We start from the raw sequence: 20,350 nt of genomic DNA on the forward strand, positions 1-20,350 counted from the left end.
AAGATTTGTTCTTGGAAAGCAGGCACATGTCAAACAGTTCAACCAGCCAGAGCCTGGGATGCCAGCTGATGAATCTCTCTTTCAGCTGCAGGGGGAAAATGGCTTTTGGAAAGCACGTGAATTTAGAGGCACTTTAGCCTGAGAAGAGCACACCTCTTTTAGCCGAGGTAATGAATTATACAGGCACCACAGTAATATAGTGTGTGAGCATGTTCCCACTGCAGGCACCTTGCTGCTTCCCTGGCAGAGCTGACAGCTAAAATGCTGGTTCCATGCCTAACAGTTAAATGTTGCCAATCTTCCTAAAACAATACCTGCCCTTACTATTGTATTTGAAGTTTCCAAGAGGCTAGTCATTATTTGACGTAAATCTCAGTTTTCAACAGCCAGGTTTCCCTCCTCCTTTGAAGACAGCTGCTCTGAGTAGTCCTTCACAAACTAACATTTAATAAGAGAGAGGTTTTTTTAAAGACCTGCACCCATAGTAATTAAAATAGATGCTCACCATTCTTCAAATGCACCCTTAGGTCACAATTGGCACCTGCATTTTTGGCAGCCTGTATTTTTCTAAATCACTTAGATTATGACACACATTCCACCTTTGGCTCTTGTGTAGGCTAGTTTTAAGGAAATGTTACACACAAGTAACAGGAAGGTAAGGAAATGATCTTGGGGTCTCCATGTCACATTGTCCAGCTGTAGATGAGATAAGGACATAACACACCCCAAAATGTCTCAACTCAAGCAGAAAGGCAGCTGCAAAGAAACCTGGATGCTCCTCTAAATGACATTTCTCTGTCAGATGACAGAAGCCTTTCTCTCCCATACACTATGAGACAATGTAAAGGCTGCTTATCTTCACTGTGCTGAGCTGGTAGCAATGCCCATGCCCCCTCAGACTGCTCTTGGAATGGCACAGATAAAAGCATCATTTTACAGCTGTAGCAAGCTCAAGAGGATAAAAAAGGTCCAGTGTGCACTTTTGTCATGTTCCCTTGCCTGCCTCAGGTGAGACTAAGAGTCTGTCAGCACTAGAACGTGATTCCTGTCAGGCATCAGTCTTGCTAATTAAGCACTTCTGCTGTCTCAGCATTGAACTCTGGGAGTACAAGGGAGATAAAAGTAGGCCCCTGAGAGATCACAAGAGTCTATGTGACTGAGAACCTGGTCTGGAATGAAGGAGCAGGACCATCAGGGGGCTCTGCAGCGTTCTTCTAAAATGGCTGGTCAATAAAAAACAAAGGCATAGGTGTGGAGGGAGGGAATGATCATTTTCTGCCTCTGCCAAATTGTTGATTTATTTTGAAGAGGACAGGAACACAGCATGGGGAGATTATCAGGGAAGCCAGATGATTACTCCTTCACAAACCAGACCTCATTGCGTCGCCCGTAAGGCTTCATAGGGGGGTCATAGCCATTGCATAAGTAGAAATCCTTGTGGTATGCAGCTTCACTCCCCAGAGCGGACTTCAGCTTGGAAGCATAGTTCACATAATCCACTTCTTTGGCGTAGCCACCAAACTGCCTGCAAAGAAACCAAACAGAGAGAGAGGTATAGAGCAGTCCTGGCAAGACACAGAAAGGAAGCAAGCGAGAACAATATATAGCCACAATATATTTAGCCATGCATTTTAATCCAGGTCCTACCAGCGTGCACTTGTGTGAACTATATGCCTGTGATAAATTTAATCTCAAGGGTTACACAGCCAGGGCACAGTCAGTCACTGGCAGACTCCAAACAGACCCATATATATCTATTAGCAAAAGGGCCTTGCCCTTTGAATCAATGCCATATCAGAGGAACAGCTTCCTAGAACACAAGGTTATCTCTCAGTCTGCTCAGACAGCCGCAGTCCTTACACCAGTGCTGTCAACAGCTACATTCAACAACCATCTTACAGAAACCGGATCATGGAGGGAAGCCAGACTCTAGCTAGCCCAAGAAAAAGGGAAGGTGGGAATAGATACATTAGCAATTACAGCTCATGGCACTATTTAAAATGGGTGGTATGAAATTGGTCTGTTTTATGTTGACCTCCCACCAACAGGAATTGTTTCCACATCAGCCTGCACCACACAACTCTGGCCCAGGGCCAAGGCTTGAGACAAAACAGCCAGTTCTTGCAGAAGTGGCCCTACGCCCACAGCAAAGGCCAAGCAGCAGTCACCGTCAAGGGACGAGCCAGACAGTTAAAGTCAGCCACAACAGCTCCAGTAAAGAGGCAGAGGAACATCCAAGGGGTTGAAAACTGGGTGTCAGGAGTCCAGGTTGTCAGCCAACAGCCAAAGACATTCAAAGGTGATTGGAAGTAATGCAATGGCTGCTTGTTTCCATTATGGACTCTGGCATAAGGCCATCTAAATGAAACTTCAGTTGACAGCTGTAGTTTGTTGCAAACCACACCAAAGCACATACTTGATGGTTAGACCCACCTTGATCCCAGAAAGTGGGAACAACAATAGTTTTCAAACATTAGAAAATACTCAATACTTTCATATTCACCTTCACCTGCTCTTCACATCCCCAGGTGAAACAAAAAGCTTTCCAGGGCTATCTTCTGTGCTTGTTTTCCCAGTAAAAAAAAATATCCATATGCCAAATCAGTGTAGCATGATCAATGATAAGAAATCACATAAAACACCCATCTTGAGACTAGAAAGACCTCTCCATCTCCTTCTACCACATGGACCCCTTGTCCAACAATTCACCAAGTAAAACCAACACTGCTCTTCAGAGCATGCTAGAGACCTTAGCTCCAGGCACTGGGAAATTCAGGATGTGTTCCTTACGTGGAATAAATGGTCATCCCTTGTCTCTCTTCAATCTTAATGCTTTCATCGCTAGGACAAGGAGGGTTATCTTGAAATGGGCTTGGAATCCGCAGAGAGACCTTCACTTTCTGCTGTAAGGAGCCATCTTCAGCAGGAAAAACAGTGATGGAGACAGGAGCAGTCATGCCCATTCCAGCCCCTAAAGGAGATACACAGAAATTACTGAAGGGGTCCAAGTTCTCAGGAACTCACAGCACTAACAGGGGATTCACAAAGGCTAATTTTAATTTAGGAAGGCTCCTCACCCTGTGCTCCTAGTATAGTCAGTCAAGAGAGTGAGGTCCTCTGGGTCACATAGAACAACTACACAAGACTTCTGCTTGAGGCAAGCCTTTCTCTCCACTAACTATGCAGGGACCCTGGGAAATAAGGGCCCCAGGTGATCTCTGAATGACTTTTCATTAATGATTCTGGCTTTGTGGCTCTCAACTATATGCCTCATACAAGCGAGATACACTGTTCTTCTGACAAATCACCTCTAATGCAACAGGGCCTATCGTTCCAGGTGAGTGGCACATTCAGACCTATATTAGTATTAAATCATCATCATCATCTGCACTTAGTGATGAGGTGACAGAAGCTTTCTCCTAAACTCTTCTAAATGCTTCCAGGTATCCTACAAGTTCCAGTGCCCCAAAATTCAGAGCCATTCATTTCAGCAGGACTACCCATGCTGCTCCCTTTTTTAGGAAAAGCGTGCTTCTTTTCTTCTCATTACTGCTGAGAAGTACCACATGGCACTAAAGAACACTTTTATTCCCTCTTCTTTCAGCAGTAGGGTATGTCCAACCCTCAAAATCAGGCAGTCACAGAAATAGCTGAGATCAAAACATCATTCTCTTTTATTTGTACGCTTTAATACCATATCTTCTCTGTGCTATGTTATAGAGGGTATCTCTTCTCCTATGGCAACACTGATCATCACCTTTCCAAAGCAGGCTGCTCTAAATGCCATTTCCTTCTGCATCCAGCTCCTATGCCCATACAAACTATACAACTCCCTCTACCAAATACCTGAGAAAGGTATGAAAGCAAATATGTATGCCTGAGAACTACTCTGTGGTTCTCTCATCCTGTTACAATCACTAATGTGCATTCTTCAGTGAGTTGAGAATCAGAAGCAATCTTCTGGAAATACCACTACAAAACATTATGAAGAACCATTAAAAACCAAGCTTGTTAGAATCTCAGTATCTTGGAATGGTTTGGGTTGGAAGGGACCTTAAAGATCATCCAGTTCCAAGCCCCCTGCCATGGGCAGGGACACATTCCACCAGACCAGGCTGCTCAAGGCCCCATCCAACCTGGCCTTGAACATTTTCAGGGAGTGGGCATCCACAACTTCCCTGGGCAACCTGTGCCAGTGCCTCACCACCCTCATCGTGAAGAATTTCGTCCTAACGTCTAGCCTAAATCTTCCCCCTTTCAGTTTAAAGCCATCCCCTCTTGTCCTATCACTACACGCCCTTGTTCTTTATTACCCTTTCGTGAACAGAAGCAGCCAGAGTATATGATAAAACATCCAAGTCATAAAAGCTATTTCACTGCCTACATCGGCACATCACAGAATTAAATTCCCGCACAAACCCTGGATTTCACCAGCTACCACTCACCCAAGGAGATATGATAAGTATACATGTGCCTGTCCTCACGCTACCTCAGATGCAAGGTAACCCATTCCTCTGGCATTTTACCCTGCAACAGAGATGGGTTATATCCAGCCAGCTCATAACGTGACATCACAGACCCTGGGTGCTGGGAGCCACAAGTCCACAGTACCATCGCCTCCATCCATAAAGTTTTCACCAAGCCTCTGCTAGCAGTGGTCAACCACAAACATTCATAGAATCATAGAATCACCAGGATGGAAAAGACCTCTCGGTTCATCAAGTCCAACCATTCCTATCAAACACTAAACCATGTCCCTGAGCACCTCGTCTATCCCTCTTTTAAACACCTCCAGGGATGGTGACTTAACCACCTCCCTGGGCAGGCTCTACCAGTGCCCGATGACCCTTTCTGTGATTTTTTTTTTCCTGATATCCAGTCTGAATCTCCCCTGGTGCAGCCTGAGGCCATTCCCTCTTGTCCTATCACCTGTCACTTGCGAGAAAAGGCCATCACCCTCCTCTCTACAATCTCCTTTCAGGCAGTTGTAAAGAACAATAAGGTCTCCCCTCAGCCTCCACTTCTCCAGGCTAAACAACCCCAGTTCCATCAGCCGCTCCTCGTAAGACTTGTTCTCCAGCCCCTTCACCAGCTTGGTTGCTCTTCTCTGGACTCGCTCCAGAGCCTCAACATCCTTCTTGTGGTGAGGGGCCCAGAACTGAACACAGGATTCGAGGAGCGGTCTCACCAGTGCTGAGTACAGAGGGAGAATAACCTCCCTGGACCTGCTGGTCACGCCGTTTCTGATACAAGCCAAGATGCCAATGGCCTTCTTGGCTACCTGGGCACACTGCTGGCTCATGTTTTGTTGGATGTTAACCAAAACCCCCAGGTCCTTGGCCTCCAGGCAGCTCTCTAGCCACTCTTTCCCAAGCCTGTAGCCTGCATAAGGTTGTTGTGTGCAAGACCTGGCATTTGGCCTTGTTAAACCTCATGCCATTGGTCTCAGCCCAGCGCTCCAGCCTGTTCAGATCCCTTTGCAGAGCCTCCCTACCCTCCATTGATAAAGACATTGAACAGGGCTGGACCCAGCACTGAGCCCTGGGGGACACCACTTGTGACAGGCCTCCAACTGGAGTTAACTCCATTCACCAAGTCTCTGCTAGCAGTGGTCAACCACAAACACCCACCAAGCCCCGTGGGGCAGGGAGAGTCTCCTACCCTGGTCGTTGGCTCCCCCGACGTACTTTAGAAGCTTGACCGCCCCTTCCTTCGAGGCTTCGTCGAACGGCTTCCCTGCCAGCTCCACCGCCGCGAACCGCCCGCCCTCGCACTCCCTCTCCTCGTAGCTGAGCTGCTCCTGGGGAAGGAGATGGGGAAGGAGATGGGGAAGGAGATGGAGCAGATGCCAGCTGTCCCAGCTGGGCTGGGAGGAAAGCGCTGCCCGGAGGCCGCTCGCTCCCCGCTCACAGCGCCTTCTCCCGGGGGAACCGAGCCCGGCCGCCCGCCCCGCCACCTACTTTCTCCCCCTTGCTCAGCACCCGGTAGGGCCAGGCCTCCACCGTGCTCAGCAGGGAGTTCTTGATCATGCCCAGCATGCTGCCGCTCGGCTCGGCTCCGCTCGGCTCGGGCACAGTGGGAGGTGCCGGCGGGCGCCCAGCCGCCTGCAGCGCGAGCACCGCCCCCAGGGGGCGCCCAGGGGCCGCCGGCGGGGGGGCTGGCGGGGCTTAGTCTGGAGAAGAGGAGGCTGGGGGAGGGCCCTGTCGCTCTCTACAGCTGCCTGAGAGGAGGTTGTAGAGAGGCGGGCGCTGGCCTCTTCTCCCAAGTAGAAAGCGACAGGACAAGAGCAAGCGGCCTCAAGTTGTGCCAGGGGAGGTTTAGATTAGGAAAAAATTCTGCCCTGGAAGGGTTACCAGGAACTGGAATGGGCTGCCCAGAGAGAGGGTTGAGTCCCCATCCCTGGAGCTGTTTAAAAGATGGGTGGATGAGGTGCTCGGGGATGTGGTTTAGTAGCAGACAGGTAAGGTTGGAGTCGATGATCTCAAAAGTCTTTTCCAACCAAACGATTCTATGGTTCTGTGACTTGGGCTGTGGAAGCCAAAAGCCACCTGCCCTGAGGGTGAAGGGATGAAGGATGCTGAGAAGTGTGATGAAGTGGGAGGTGTCCCTGCCAATCACAGGGGGTTGGAACTAGGTAATCTTTGAGGTCCCTTCAACCCAAACTATTCTATGAAAGTGTAATACAGTGCAGGAGTAGGTGGTATTCAGCTGGGAGAGAGGGGAAAATTAAAGCAAATAAAATACAAGGGAGAAGTACCGACATATGTGTGTAATTTATAATGTGAAGAGGCACAGCTCTCCTGAAACTGCAAATTATAAAGTGTATTATTATTTTTTATTAATAAACAGACCTAAGAGGAGGATCACAGCTGCTTTTTAAGACACAATTTCAGGCAGCCCTCCAGGGCTTGTAAGCTGTAAGTAAGGAGTAGGTCTCAGAAACCGCTGATGATATTTGCTCTCCCAACCCTGATTTCTGGATGTGTTCACAGTCCAACTGGTCAACTCTGTTTAAAACCCTTGCCAAGTCCCTTCCCAGAAACACACATAAATGAACACAACAGGAGGCTTAGATGTCTTATATAGATTAGTATATTTATGATCATGGAGGACTTAGATCCTTCATGGTCACAAATGGGGTTTATTTGTATAAGCCGTGGACAAGTGCCAGGTAGAGAAAGTGCCTTGCCCAGGATTGTTTAAGAAAAGAGCAGGAAAGGCAGAAATCAAATACTTGGGAAGACATATATCAGACCAGGCTCTGCAGACAGATGAGGCAGAGGCACCTTGAGGTGCCTGTTCGACTGGACTTCTGTCTCCTCCAGGAGCAGATGAGTGGCTTGGAAGTGGCTAACCTTTACTATATTCTTAAAAAGCAAAAGAGGAAATGATAAAAGAAATGTTCCATTAAAGCATTTCCATCTATAGAGAGAGGTGGTGCAGAAGCAATGAAGTTAAAGCAGCTGGCTGTGGTCATCTGATCGAACAGGCTATGTTCAGGCCAGGGAGCAGGGCTGGACCCTGGCATGAACTTTCACAGACTGAATGACAGGGGCTGCTACCAGTGGCGATGAAGTCACAAATCTAGTTATTTATTAACCACTTATATTATTTGGTTTATTCATCTTTATGTAAGAAATGGCAAAATTGTAGTATACATTGTGTGCTGCAGCTTAATTGTTGTCTTTAAAACAAACGGTGAGTTTCTCCCTTGAGCTGATGAGTTTTGCCAAAAATACCGACTTGCATTTATCTTTGTAGGAATACATGGACTGGGTCAGACCAGAAGTCCATCTTCCCCGATGGTATGTCTCTGGCAGAAGCTGGAGGTAGACATCTAGATAAAAAGTAAAACCATGCAGTGATCTGCTCTGGCCTCCCACCTCTAGCTGTCTGTGACTGAGATTGATGGTGGTCTCATCTTTCTGTTTCAAGTAGTCCCCAATTGATTTTATGAAATTTCAGGTTGCCTGATAAAATGCACGTCTAAAATATGAGCATGAGAGCTGACATTGATGTTGCATTCTTCCTCCGTAGAGGCCAAAGTAGCCAGCAGTCCCTACACTTCCAAGCAAAGTGTGTAAAGCATCCCCTAGAGGGACAAGCAGCCTGTGCAAGCATGTAGCAGATGCTACTGCGCAGCCTAGCAGCTCCGAGTGCAGAATAACAAGGACGGAGCCTTTCTTTCCTGTTACTCATTGTAATTTAGGCAAATACATATCCTGAGATCAAGATACTCTACACTTTCTGAGAAATTATAGTGACAACTTCACAACTGAATTATATCTTTTTATCAACCTTTTCACAGGCTTGATTTTCCCCTTGTCTAGCTAAGCAGTGTTTCAAATTCGCAATTAAAAGCCAAAGAGAGACCTTCCAAGTTAGGGTTTTGTTAGTTTCTGAGAAACCTGAACTCAGAGAATTTATATCTGGGAAATACTTGTCAGATTGTCTCAAATACTTCTCATAGCTCCCCTACTTAACTTCCAAGTAGCAGCCAAAATGCTCACTGTGTTCCCTCTTCCTCATTGTGTTCATTCTGAAAGATTTCATATGAAACTAGTTTTTCCCCTTTCCCTTTGGAGGTTATTGTAGTGTCACTGAACTACTTCTTCTCAGGCCTTGAGAATCCTTAATCCTTAAATACCTAGTCTGCATCCTCGCTGTTTATGACTGGAGAGTGTTTGCAAAACAACCATGGTGCCAGCCTCTCCCACAAACATTTAGACATAATCCGTTCTTTATTTTTTTTTCTCGTAAATTGCTTCATCCAGACCTTTAAAAAAATATTTTGCTTTCCCCTCTGACTCTCCTGCCTATGTTGCAACAGATTTCAGATATGCAGTTGGCTGCAACACTGTCCATAATTTGATTTCTGCACTAGTTTTTATCACCAGTTTTATTGTCTGGAAGCCATAGGCAGAGACAAACTGAATGCAAGGTATTCTGGTTACTCCCTGATGTAGCAAAGTCCTTGGTGCATAGTTGTTCTTTTTCTACAGATTTTAATCATAGAATCAGAGCATGGTTTGGCTTGTAAGGGACCTGAAAGATAATCCAGTTCCAACGCCCTTGCCATGGGCAGGGACACCTTCCACTACACAGTAAAAAAATGATTCGTAATATCTAATCTAAATCTACCCTCTTTCAGATTAAAAACCATCACCTCTCATCCTATCACTGCACTCCCTGATAAAAAGCCCCTTGCCCAGCTTTCTTTTAGGCCCCCTTTGAAAGTACTGGAAGGATGCTACCTGGACTTTATACAGGTCTCCCTGGAGCCTTCTCTTCTCTAGCCTAAACAACCCCAAGTCTCTCAGCCTGCTCTCATAGGTGAGGCACTCCATCCCTCTGACCACCTTTAGGGTCCTCCTCTGGACTTGCTCCGGCAGATTCATGTTCTTCCAATGCTAAGGACTCCAGAACTGAATGCGGTACTCCAGATGATGTCTCATGAGACCAAAGTAGAGGGGGACCATCACCTCCCTTGATCTGCTGATCACAGTTCTTTTGATGCAGCCCAGAATACACATGGCTTTCTGGGCTGTAAGCAGACACTGCTAGCTCATGTTGAGCTTCTTATCCACTGGGAAGTGTCTGGAGGTCTGTGTTTGTATGTGGAGAAGATAGTCTCTGAATTAGACACCAATTCAATTATTACCTGTGATTCTGGGGACTGAACTGTCTCTTAAGCTATTTTGGAAAATCCTTCTAGACATCTATCTATGCCATTAGGTATTTAAATTGTTTTGAAAAACATCTCCTGGTTTCCAAGGGTCTTGGCAGAAGTCATGTGATGTCTTTCACAGTGCTGGAAATTCTGAACACATCTGCTGAATAACAAGGTTTTGAGTGCCCAGTTCCAGGTGGCTAAAAAGAAAAAAAGCTCTTCAACAAAGACAGATGTTCAGATGTGGTCCCTAGAGTCTACCACATCTTCAGGATTGAAGCATGATGCACAGATCAAGGTTATCCAACCCTATCAACTTTCTGAATATGTCAATGGGGCATTCTTTGATCAGATGGAGAAAAGGTTGAGGCTGTATTTTAAAACATAGCTGCTTCTTCTTCCCCTCCCTGCCTGGATGGAAGTGCCAAGCACTACTCCTATCTTTCTGCATTCATCAGGTGTTCAGCACTTTTGAACATCAAATTCCACAGCTGTTTCAGATGTAGTGCTGTAAAACAGGACAGAGAAAGAAATTCATCTGATCTTCATAGAAAGACCTTTCTTTGCTATGTAGAAAGAATAAGTGCATAGCCTGAAGGTATTCACGCTCAAGTAGACTGAGCTTGTCAACTCATTTTGCACAGGACACAAAACAGCCATCATTGAAGAATAAGGTCAGAGTTCACCTACTGACTTAGGCTTAAAAGAGCAGCAAAATGCAGAAATTCTGGTCTCCTTAGTAAAGGTGACTTGTATGTGCTTTACTTCTAGCAGCATCCCACTGAGAAAGGCTTAAGCAGCTGAAAATAACAAAGATTTTTTTTTTTCCTGGTAGAGAATTAATTCCTCTGAGGTCTCCTGTGACCGTACAACCTTCTCCTATGCAATGGAAGTCTCCGTAGGTGAGTATTTCCACGTCTTTGGCTCTGCAGAGCATTCATTCTCATGGGAAGGACAGTTCTGCTGATGACATTGAGCCGTTCGTTCAGTTCTTCCAACCTTTTCCTTATGGACTGGACTTCCCTCACGAGATTGTCCACAGCTGCAGAAACAGGGCGGAGACTACAGAGAGAGTAACACAGAAGAAGAACTCAGTGTGGGAAGTGATCCTAAGCATGCAAAATAATTTCCCATGGCCTTGGACTTCTTGGTGGGGAAGGGCCCTTCATGATGAAAGAGTTGCAAGCAGCTATTAAAAGATGTTGTTAAAACCACCCTACCCCTTGGGTGGTAGGAATTCATCTGAGATGCCCCTGTCTGAGCCCAGGAAACTAAGAACTTTAGGACCAGCTGGTGACAAGCTCTTTACATTGCCCCCAAAGCACACCTGGCTCATTGCAGAATGACAGCTGATTTATGATGTCCCAGAAGCACTTCGTAACACTCCTCCTTTAAGGGGGAGTGGAAGATGGAAACCATTCTATGTAGCTGTAACCAGTAGTGGTAGAGAAGAAGAGAGCAGTGAGTTGCAGGGTCACTTATGAGGACTTACCAATGAAGGGCTGGCTGCTGCATGCCATGGTGCAGCTGTGATTGCACAGCCCACAGGGCACTCCAGGCTGTGCCTACGCCTGAGCTGAGAGAGTGGAAGAACTAGGTTTTACACCAGGATTTGGCAAGGTAAGGGCTGCACTGATGCACCAGCGTGCCTAGAGGTAACCCTGACTCTTCTTTTGAAGTACTTCCTCTCAGTCTTCCTTTGGGTGTTATAAAGCTCTGATGATCATTCTAATCTTACCTAATATTAATTACTATTAATGAGCCTCACTCTTAACCAGTAGCAGGCACGGAGGCTGGGGCAGTGATTCCCATGGATTACTGTCATCCTCAATATTTCTGATGAACCAGCCTGTGCCCTTGCACGCAAAGCTTTAACACAAAACCCTATGCAGGAAACATGCCTGAAAAGTCTCATTACATCTCCCTGAACTAAAGTTAGAGCTTTCCAAATACAACACTTAACATTGGCCCTGACAATCTTAGGTTCCAATAAATTTCAGCACTGACAGTGGGAAAGTTGCGATGAATTCTATGCTAATAACAGCAGCTGCTGTGCAGCCAGGGAGAAATCCACATGATGCCGAAGACCAACATATAATCAGCTATATCCTCCTGAAATCCTTATTTATACAGGTATTTCATGACCCTCTGACTAGTGCCATTTTATTCTTCTAGCCTTTTTTTTTAAAACTAGTTCAATGTGTAGCAGTTGTGGAAAGATATTTTTTTTCTTTTTTCCTAAAGAGAAAGCCGATTTAAAGAAGGAGGCCTCTTGCTTAACAAACGATTCTGATCTAAGTGATATCAGGTTTCCAGTAATTACACAAATTCCCTTCTCCTCTCTCCCTTTTATTGCCTTCCCCACTCTGTTTCTGGAAACATGAGATGGAAGCAAATTTTGTGAGTGTGCTCAATTGTTAGTATTTCCTGCAATGCACAGGGGAAAACATGAGAACATGGACTAGTAAATAGCTTTCTCAGATATGGGTGTTAGAGACTGAAATAAAAAACATCACAGGTCAAATCAGCTTCTTCTCCCTGCTTTGTGGCAAATCCATGTTTGGTTTTGTAACAATTCATTTTTCCAGCTTGTTCTCGCAGGACTGAGGTTTCTTTAAGATAATTCTTATAATGCAGTAGTAGCAACTGCGAATATTTCACAATGAATAATCAGCAGAATATTCAGTTTACAAGGACAGACAGAGCTGCTAGTAGAACAGATACCAAGACAGTGGAATCCATCTCCTCACACTTGAGCAATCTGAATGGTAGAGAAAGTGAACCCCACTCAGGGAAGGTCACCCAGGAAAGGACTGAATCCCACCTCCAGATGAATGGAATTACCTGGAGAACTCAGGCAGTAAATCATTAGGATTGTTCAGCAGGGTGTGCTTCATTTGCCAGAAGATGCCATTTCCCCATTTCTCAAGTGTTTGAGTAATGCTGTTAACACCTTCTATGTTGACCTTGTCAGCTAGGTTAGCAGGATGCCCATGGAAGAGAGGAAATTAAATAAGACAGAACAAGAAAACATGAGCCAGTGGTCTAAGTTTGATTCCATTCCCCATCCCCTGCACTGAGTTTCAATGACATGTCCAATACTAAACGTATTGAGAATCTAAATTATAAAGCAGATAGCTCCCCCTGCACAGTGAAATTCTCTGCCTCCAGATGCCTAAGTTTTCTGCTATCACTGGATACCCCAGATGATTATATCTAAAGCCATTTTTGTCTCCAGAAATGTCAGGAGCCACACAGGAATCAAGAAAGTGTATTCATGAGTGAGCACTGTGTCTCACTCCAAGGACAAAATAGGCTCTGAGTTACTGAATGCCTCCCAGGCTAATTGACTACCACCACCTCTTACCGCCTTCTCTGTAGTTCCATTTCTGATGCTGGTCCAGCAAGTCCTCCTGGGATTTAGTGCAGGGGAAGAGGACGAAGAAGAGGAAAAGAGGAAGAGTCACCATGATGGCTCTTCGTAGGATCTTGACTTCCCCCTGCTCCATGAAGACAAAAAAATCTTGCTAACTGCTTTATTTCTCTCTTTCCTCTCTTTCTACACCTCCCACCTGTCACCACAAAACCAAATTTCTTTCAGATGATATGTTTCTTTAAAATGTTGTCAAAGTTGCTCGGCCCAGCTTTTGCAGAAGCATAGGGACTGTTCTTTTTCACATGTACAAGCCTCCCTACTTTTTATTTAGCCGTTTAATGATACAGAGACACTTCAACAGCTGGCAGCAGCCAGAAAAGTAGCTTTGCTTCTTATGTCATCTTGGAATAGCACCTTTTAGTTATAAATGTTCTATTAATGTCAGGAGAAGGTACTACAAGGTACAGAAAGACCTGCATCCCCACTTTGTAATTGGGGAAAGTGAAGTTCAATCCAGAGAAGCAATTCATCAAAGATTTAATAGAGGCAAGAATGAAATCAGTAGCAATAACTGAAATGCTGCCCAGTGAAGCAGCCTCAAAGGCAGCTGCACTCCACATGATCGGAGGGCTGGAGCACCTCCCATACGAGGACAGACTGAGGGAGTTGGAGTTGTTCAGCCTGGAGAAGAGAAGACTCTGAGGAGACCTTATAGTGACCTTTCAATACCTGAAGGGGCTACAAGAAAGCTGGAGCGGGACTGTTTACAAAGGTTTGTAGTGGTAGGATGAGGGGCAATGGGTAGAAACTGGAGAGGGGCAGATTTAGACTAGACATAAGAAAGAATTTCTTCACCATGAGAGTGGTGAGGCCCTGGAAGACGTTGCCCGGGGAAATTGTGGATGCCTCATCCCTGGAGGTGTTTAAGACCAGGCTAGATGAGGCCTTGGGCAGCCTTATCTAGTGGGAGGTGTCATTGCCCATGGCAGGGGGGTTGGAACTGGATGATCTTTAAGGTCCCTTCCAACCCAAATTATTCTATGATTCTATGGTTCAATATTGTCTCCACCTTGCCCTGGTGTCAGCGGAGCAGATCCTCCTGAACAATTCTGCAGAGCAGGCAAGATATTTTCTGATGTGAGCATTTATCTAAGCTCCTTGTTTTCTTTTGAGTTTACCACCATTTCCAAGCCAATGGAAGTCAACCCTAAGCTACAATCCTTCCTGGACAAATGCCATCTCTAAATGTAAGAGAATAGGTCAGTCTGTCCATAGCTTACTCATGCTAATTTGTTATTTCATCTTAATTAAGTAGTCCCTCAGTGTTGAATCTGATATTTTTATTTTTTAAAAATGTCATGAACAGCTGTTCTGGTAGAAACTGGTTGGAAATACCAATTATGCACATATTTCACATAGCAAACAGAAAAAAAAACATTGCCAAGTTGGGGGGGTTTCGTGATAATTTCAGTCATCTATTTTCACAGTGATGGAGGGGCTCATGTGAGAAACAAGCATGTTCAGAAAATCCAAATTATTCCCCTGTTCATGTACATGCATCAAAAGTCTAAAACCTAGCTGCAAAATATGAGGGCATTAAATTGCTTTTTGAATATCATATAACCCTCATCTCCTAACCATCTGGGAAGAACTCAACCACCTCAAAACATACTAGAAGCTCTAGCAAATAAAGCAATACAAAAATAAATTCTTTTACTTTGTGCCTTTCTTGCATTCAATTACTAGTGTATTTTAATTGCAACTGAATTTATTTGCCCATATATTTTAAATAGCAGTATGAATATAGCCATACTGATGGAAAATGTCATGCTACTTTAAAAATACTACTTTCCACCTGTCAGGATATATTTTGTACTCAGTATTCTTCTTCTAATTGCAGTATTCATTTACAGGAAAAAAATAAATTACCTTCTTCCTACCTTGCATATATATACACCTCTTCTAAAGGATGGGATGTCATCCAAAGGGACTTGGACAAGCTGTAGAAGTGGGGCTGTGAGAACCTCATGAGGTTCAACAGGCCAAGTGCAAGGTCCTGCACCTGGGTTGGGATAATCCCCAATTTCAGTACAGCATAGGGGATGATGTGATTGAGAGCAGCCCTGCACAGAAGGATTTGGGGGTGCTGGTTGATGAGAAGCTTGACGTGAGCTGGCAATGTGCGCTCACAGCCCAGAAGGCCAACCATATCCTGGGCTGCATCAAAAGAAGCGTGGCCAGTTGGTCAGAGAAGGTGATTCTACCCGTCTTTTCCTCTCTTGTGAGACCTCATCTGGAGTATTGTGTCCAGTTCTGGAATCCTCAACTTAAGAAGGATCTGGAACTGTTGGAACAGATCTAGAGGAGGGCTACAAAGATGATCGAAGGGCTGGAGCACCTTCCATATGAGGACAGGCTGAGAGAGTTGGGGTTGTTCAGCCTGAAAAAGAGAAGGCTCCGAGGAGATCTTATAGTGACCTTTCCATACCTGAAGGGGCTACAAGAAAGCTGAGGAGGGACTGTTCACAAAGGTTTGTAGTGATAGGACAAGGGGCAATGGGTATAAACTGGAAAGCAGCAGATTCAAGCTAGACATAAGGAGGAATTTCTTCACCATGAGAGTGGTGAGGCACGGTACAGGTTGCCCAGGGAAGATGTGGGTGTCCCATCCCTGGAGGTGTTCAAGATCAGGCTGGATGGGGCCTTGCGCAGCCTGATCTAGTGGGATGTCCCTGCCCATGGCAGGGAGGTTGAAACTGGATGATATTTAAGGTCCCTTTCAACCCAAACTATTCTATGATTCCATGATTCTTCTCCCCAACTCAGAACTGCCAAAATGAAGGTTGGAAAAGATTTAATGATAACACTGTGGGACATAAAGAAAAAGTCTTTATGGACCTTCTTGAAACTATTTGTACTGACGCTACAGCTTATCTGCCTCTCTGCATTTCCAGATGAATACTGCAGCCTCTAGACCTCTTATTTTTCTCTTTCTTTTGATGACTTTATACTGCACACGCCTTTTTAATTTTCCCTGATGGAAAAGGACTTACCAGGCACCAACATCTCTAATTGCAAACTATTTGAAAATGCTGCCAACATCAAGGAGACAGTTCATTTTAAAACATCCTGAAGAGATTGTCCATTCCTTACTCTTTCCACCTTCCAGCTGTTTCAATACCCCAAGGCTGAGATACTTTGATCTTTCTGTATTTGTGAAAGAAGAGTAGTGATAAATTCGATCTGACACTGAAAAACCACCTTCCTTGATCTCAAACTTTTTAGAACATCGGGCGTCCAAATGAATCACAAAACCCACACGGTCTGTTTGCAGGTCTCCTTACAGACCAGTTTCCTTGTAGCTTTGCTCCCTGCACTCCTGAGGGCCTGTTGTAATTTATTATAATAGTAAATGTCTGTTATAATAATCTTTGAAACGGATTTCCATACCTTACACAGAAACACTTACACAGAGATTGAGCGATTTTCTGCGTCTTTGATGGAATTGTAGAAGGTAAATATATATTCACTAGCAAGTTTTCTAGCAGAAAAAGTCTGCAGAGTCATCTGTAATAGGAAACAGAACTCAAGTCCATTGCAAATATGTCTTTGGATCTGTTGCAGTGTTGCACTGGAAAATACTGTCAGGGTAGGACACAGATTGATGAGAAGGGAAAACTCTCACATTCTTAGATGAAAGCTCTTTCATAAATCTAGAGAATAATGATAACAACATAGTAGTTTTGTTATTGTTACTGCTAATTACAATAATGTGACATGCTCTCTGTCAGAAAATGATATCATATTCTGCCCTTACTGCAGGGTAGGCTCAGTGATTCACCAGACAGTTCCTTCATCTGCAAGCAATGAAGACAGACATATTTGTCTCATTATTAAACAATATTTTTTTTCTTCATTTAACCTCTTGGTAACTCACTCAGACATGATAAAAAAAGTCTGCTAGCTCAATACTCTGAGCACAGACCTGCTGGGATCAGCATGTGTGCCATCCAAGCCTGAATCCCTGCCCTAAAGCAAAGGAGCTCTGCCAGGATTTAAACTTCCCTCTCTGTCCCTCTCTTGTTCACCCTTTCAGTTTCTTGCTGCTCCAGTATAATCCATTTCATGCAGTAGAGAATGACAAAAGAGTATTGAGATTTCACTGGTACCTACCCCAGATTTTGACAAACTAAGGGAAAACAAGTGATGACTTGAGTTCACTACCACTCATGGGTTGTGTGGTGTGCTAGGACATGGGGGAATTGCCTGGGTTATCCTCTCCCAGGGCCAAACACAGCTTCATTTCAGAGAACCTCCTCTCCCCTGAAGCCTGAGGAGAACACACTGTTCCTTTTGCAGACATGTGAGTTGTTGCATTATGATTCAAAGCTTGCCTGCCCCTTGTTTATCAAGAGGGCTTGAAACCTTTTCCTGCACTTCTGACTGCTCTAAACACATACACTCGCCTGGTGCCATGCATGAGCAACCTTGTGTGTTAGCTCAAGCCCATGCTTTCTTTGAGAGGAGGATTTTGTTGATCAGTTAGTTATCACTGTGGTGATAAATAAAATGAAGGAAGTTTTGTTGCGATATTGTACTGCAAGTGAATTAGCTTTGTGGTTTTCATTTGAGACCCATTCTACTCATAATTTTCCCAATATGCTTTTGAGTTACATTCAGACTAAGATTTTCAGTTTTGTAAAGGTTCTTAATAGACAATAAAGTTATTTTTTGCATAATGTTGAAATTTTTCTTTATTTCCAAATGAAATATTTTAAGAATATTTTAAGGTTATATTACTTACACACACACAAATGTTTCAGTTTATGTATCAAGTCAAAAGGTTTAGGTGCTATAAACCAAACAACTTCACATTTAAAAAACAGAGAGTAGCTGCACACGATTTCTAAGTTAGTGCCAGTTCTGCCAGAACTCCCAGGCTGGAGTCCTGAAAAGACTTTTATTGGAGAAAGCTGCCAAGACTGTGAGTCTGAAACAATCAAAGAATTTGCAAGCTCTACTTGCAAAGTGTATGGTATTTGCTAGCTCTTCAAGCAAAAAAAAAAAAAAGGGAAAAATATCAGGGCAATATAAACATTAGCATATGCTTGTAGTATTATGTAATGATGGAAAGATCAAGAAAAAGCACTTTAAAAAAAATAGATCCCACAATATTAACCCAGACACAGAGGTACAGCTAGAATATCATCTTTTTCAAAAGCTCTTGTTAAATATCTATTGTAATGTATTATTCTTCAGTTTATATGCATGTGGGTATGATGCTATATGTTCATACATGTGCACAGCAAGCCTTGGGTTATGTAGAAGTAACAGCCTCTTAACTTTTTCAAGTTTGGCAACATATTTGAGTTAATTAGTACTTTTACATACAATTAAGAGTTACACTGCTGATTTTCTATCTGAATGTTGTGTTAAAGCAAGGAACATCTGAGTCCCTCAAATAGCCTGACAATCCTGCTAATCAAAGGGATTTGATTGACAGCCCCGATGACTGACAGCTAGGGTGATGCTATTGCCAGCAGGCAGGCATACTGATGTTACAGAAGGAAACAAAGAGAGCCATCCAGGTGCAAAGTACATATCTACTACAAATCATAACATTAGTAAAGTACTTTTTGTTTTGATGAGGCAATATACACCTTCTACCTCTTCTCCAGATGTACCTGCTTCTCCAGAATATGTCTTATGCCCATCTCTCTCTCACATTTAGAGCTTGGTGCTCCCTCTTAAGAACCTTCCTCTCTCTCCCTGGATAGGCATCCACAGCCCTTGCACTCTCCACATCTGCCTGTCTTGCTGCCTCTAAGGATTTGTTCACTCTTCCTTTTAGCTTCCTCCTTTCACTTTGCACTCCCTAGTTTTCTGGAACTGCAGGCAGCAATCTTCCAGCCTCCAAGTCCATGCCAGTCTGCACACATTCCCACCTCTCTTGGCTCTTCCCACAGAAGTTTTTTAGTCCCTCAACACAACAAGTTCTTTCCAAGGTGCATGGATGTGTGTCCTCCAGAGGAAGAAACAAAACATTACTGAGAAAGAAGACAGAGAAGTGCATACAAGTGTTACCTGTGCTCTTGAGGCCAGTCCTTCTGTGACAAGGCTTCCAAAGCTCTGCCTCCTTGTTCTTCTTCTCCTCACCACCCTCTCTGCATTTCAGCTCACAATGAGTGACGTGTCCCTCTTCATTTCCCTGCTCTTTCATTTCCACAGTCTTTGCGTGGAGCCTCCTCCAGCTGTACCTCTCTCACCCCTCCCTCCCACTCCCACAAGCTAGCCATCTCCCCCACACATGGCAGCCTTATGAGAAGGAAAGCCTGGGTGATGGAGCCCCTCTGGAAAGCAGCTTCATCTGCAAGGACACCCATATATCTTTGCCCACAGTTCTTTTGGGCAGCTTTCAACCACTGGCTCTCCGGCACAGCTGTAAGACTTCTCTTACTAGTCACAGTTTCCACTATGCAGTGCTTCTCTCTGGCTGCTTGAACCCTCCGGCCATCCAGCCATGAATTTGTTCACCGTGTTGTTTCTGCCTTTTAACAAACATGCCAATTAATTCTCTGCTGATTAGTTCATTCCTGATGTGCTTTGCCAATTCTATTTCTGTTAGAATAAACAAGGAGGATGAATCGGCTGCAGTGTTGTTATTTTTTTTTCCCCTGTCCCCTCCCACAGATCTGTGCTTGCCAAATTAAACAGGCTCAGATCTGGCCAGTATTCAATAAAGAGATTTCTGAAGGAACCCAAGGTGTTAAAGGGAAGATTTTTTTGTGAAACAGGAGGTGGGCCCCTGATTCTGGTCCCATGTATGTGTCAGACTGACATTTTCCTGTGATTTGAGAGGATGTGCAGCCACCACAGCCTGAAGCTGCACAATTGCTGCACATCCAAGGCTCATGACTAGACCCATGGCACGGCTTGTGAGTGCCTTGGCCAAATCTGCATTCTTCCTGATATTACTTTTATAGTATCAGCTGGCAGCAACACCCTCTCTGTTTCCTGACCAGCCTATTCTTATTTAACTCCGTTTTCTGTAGTCAAAATGTATGCATTCAGCAGTGAGGAAAAAAAGATGCTTTTCTCACAGGGCAAACAACTGTCCAGCCACTCAGAATGAAAGCAAACATCCAGAAGTAAGGAGTCAGAGAACAGTGCAAGTGTTATAGATGGAGCAGTTACACAGTATAATGATGGTAACAGAGTGATATTGGTTTACCCAAGGTAGGGAGCGATCAGGAGCAAAGCTGCCTGGTGTCCTTCTAAGACAGTCCATAAACATCAGCCAGCGT

General features: G+C 44.4%; 1 protein-coding gene and 1 long non-coding RNA gene across 2 annotated transcripts; both read right to left on the reverse strand.

Moving 5' to 3' along the window:
• Window positions 1–1,084: 1,084 nt before the first annotated feature.
• On the reverse strand, window positions 1,085–6,114 carry HEBP1 (heme binding protein 1). The gene is made up of 4 exons (XM_069854299.1): window positions 5,961–6,114; window positions 5,662–5,800; window positions 2,791–2,971; window positions 1,085–1,525 (listed from the first exon to the last, which is right to left on the reverse strand). The coding sequence occupies exons 1-4, from the start codon at window positions 6,036–6,038 to the stop codon at window positions 1,354–1,356; spliced, it is 570 nt and encodes a 189-aa protein (XP_069710400.1). The 5' UTR covers window positions 6,039–6,114; the 3' UTR covers window positions 1,085–1,353.
• A 658-nt stretch (window positions 6,115–6,772) lies between these two features.
• On the reverse strand, window positions 6,773–19,542 carry LOC138719231 (uncharacterized). Its single transcript, XR_011337196.1, has 4 exons — window positions 19,131–19,542; window positions 13,038–13,170; window positions 12,515–12,644; window positions 6,773–10,732 (listed from the first exon to the last, which is right to left on the reverse strand). It is a non-coding gene; the product is annotated as an uncharacterized lncRNA (long non-coding RNA).
• Between the last annotated feature and the right edge of the window lie 808 nt (window positions 19,543–20,350).

The sequence above is a fragment of the Phaenicophaeus curvirostris genome, chromosome 1 (genome assembly GCF_032191515.1).
Source record: "Phaenicophaeus curvirostris isolate KB17595 chromosome 1, BPBGC_Pcur_1.0, whole genome shotgun sequence".
Classification (NCBI taxonomy): Eukaryota; Metazoa; Chordata; class Aves; order Cuculiformes; family Cuculidae; genus Phaenicophaeus; species Phaenicophaeus curvirostris.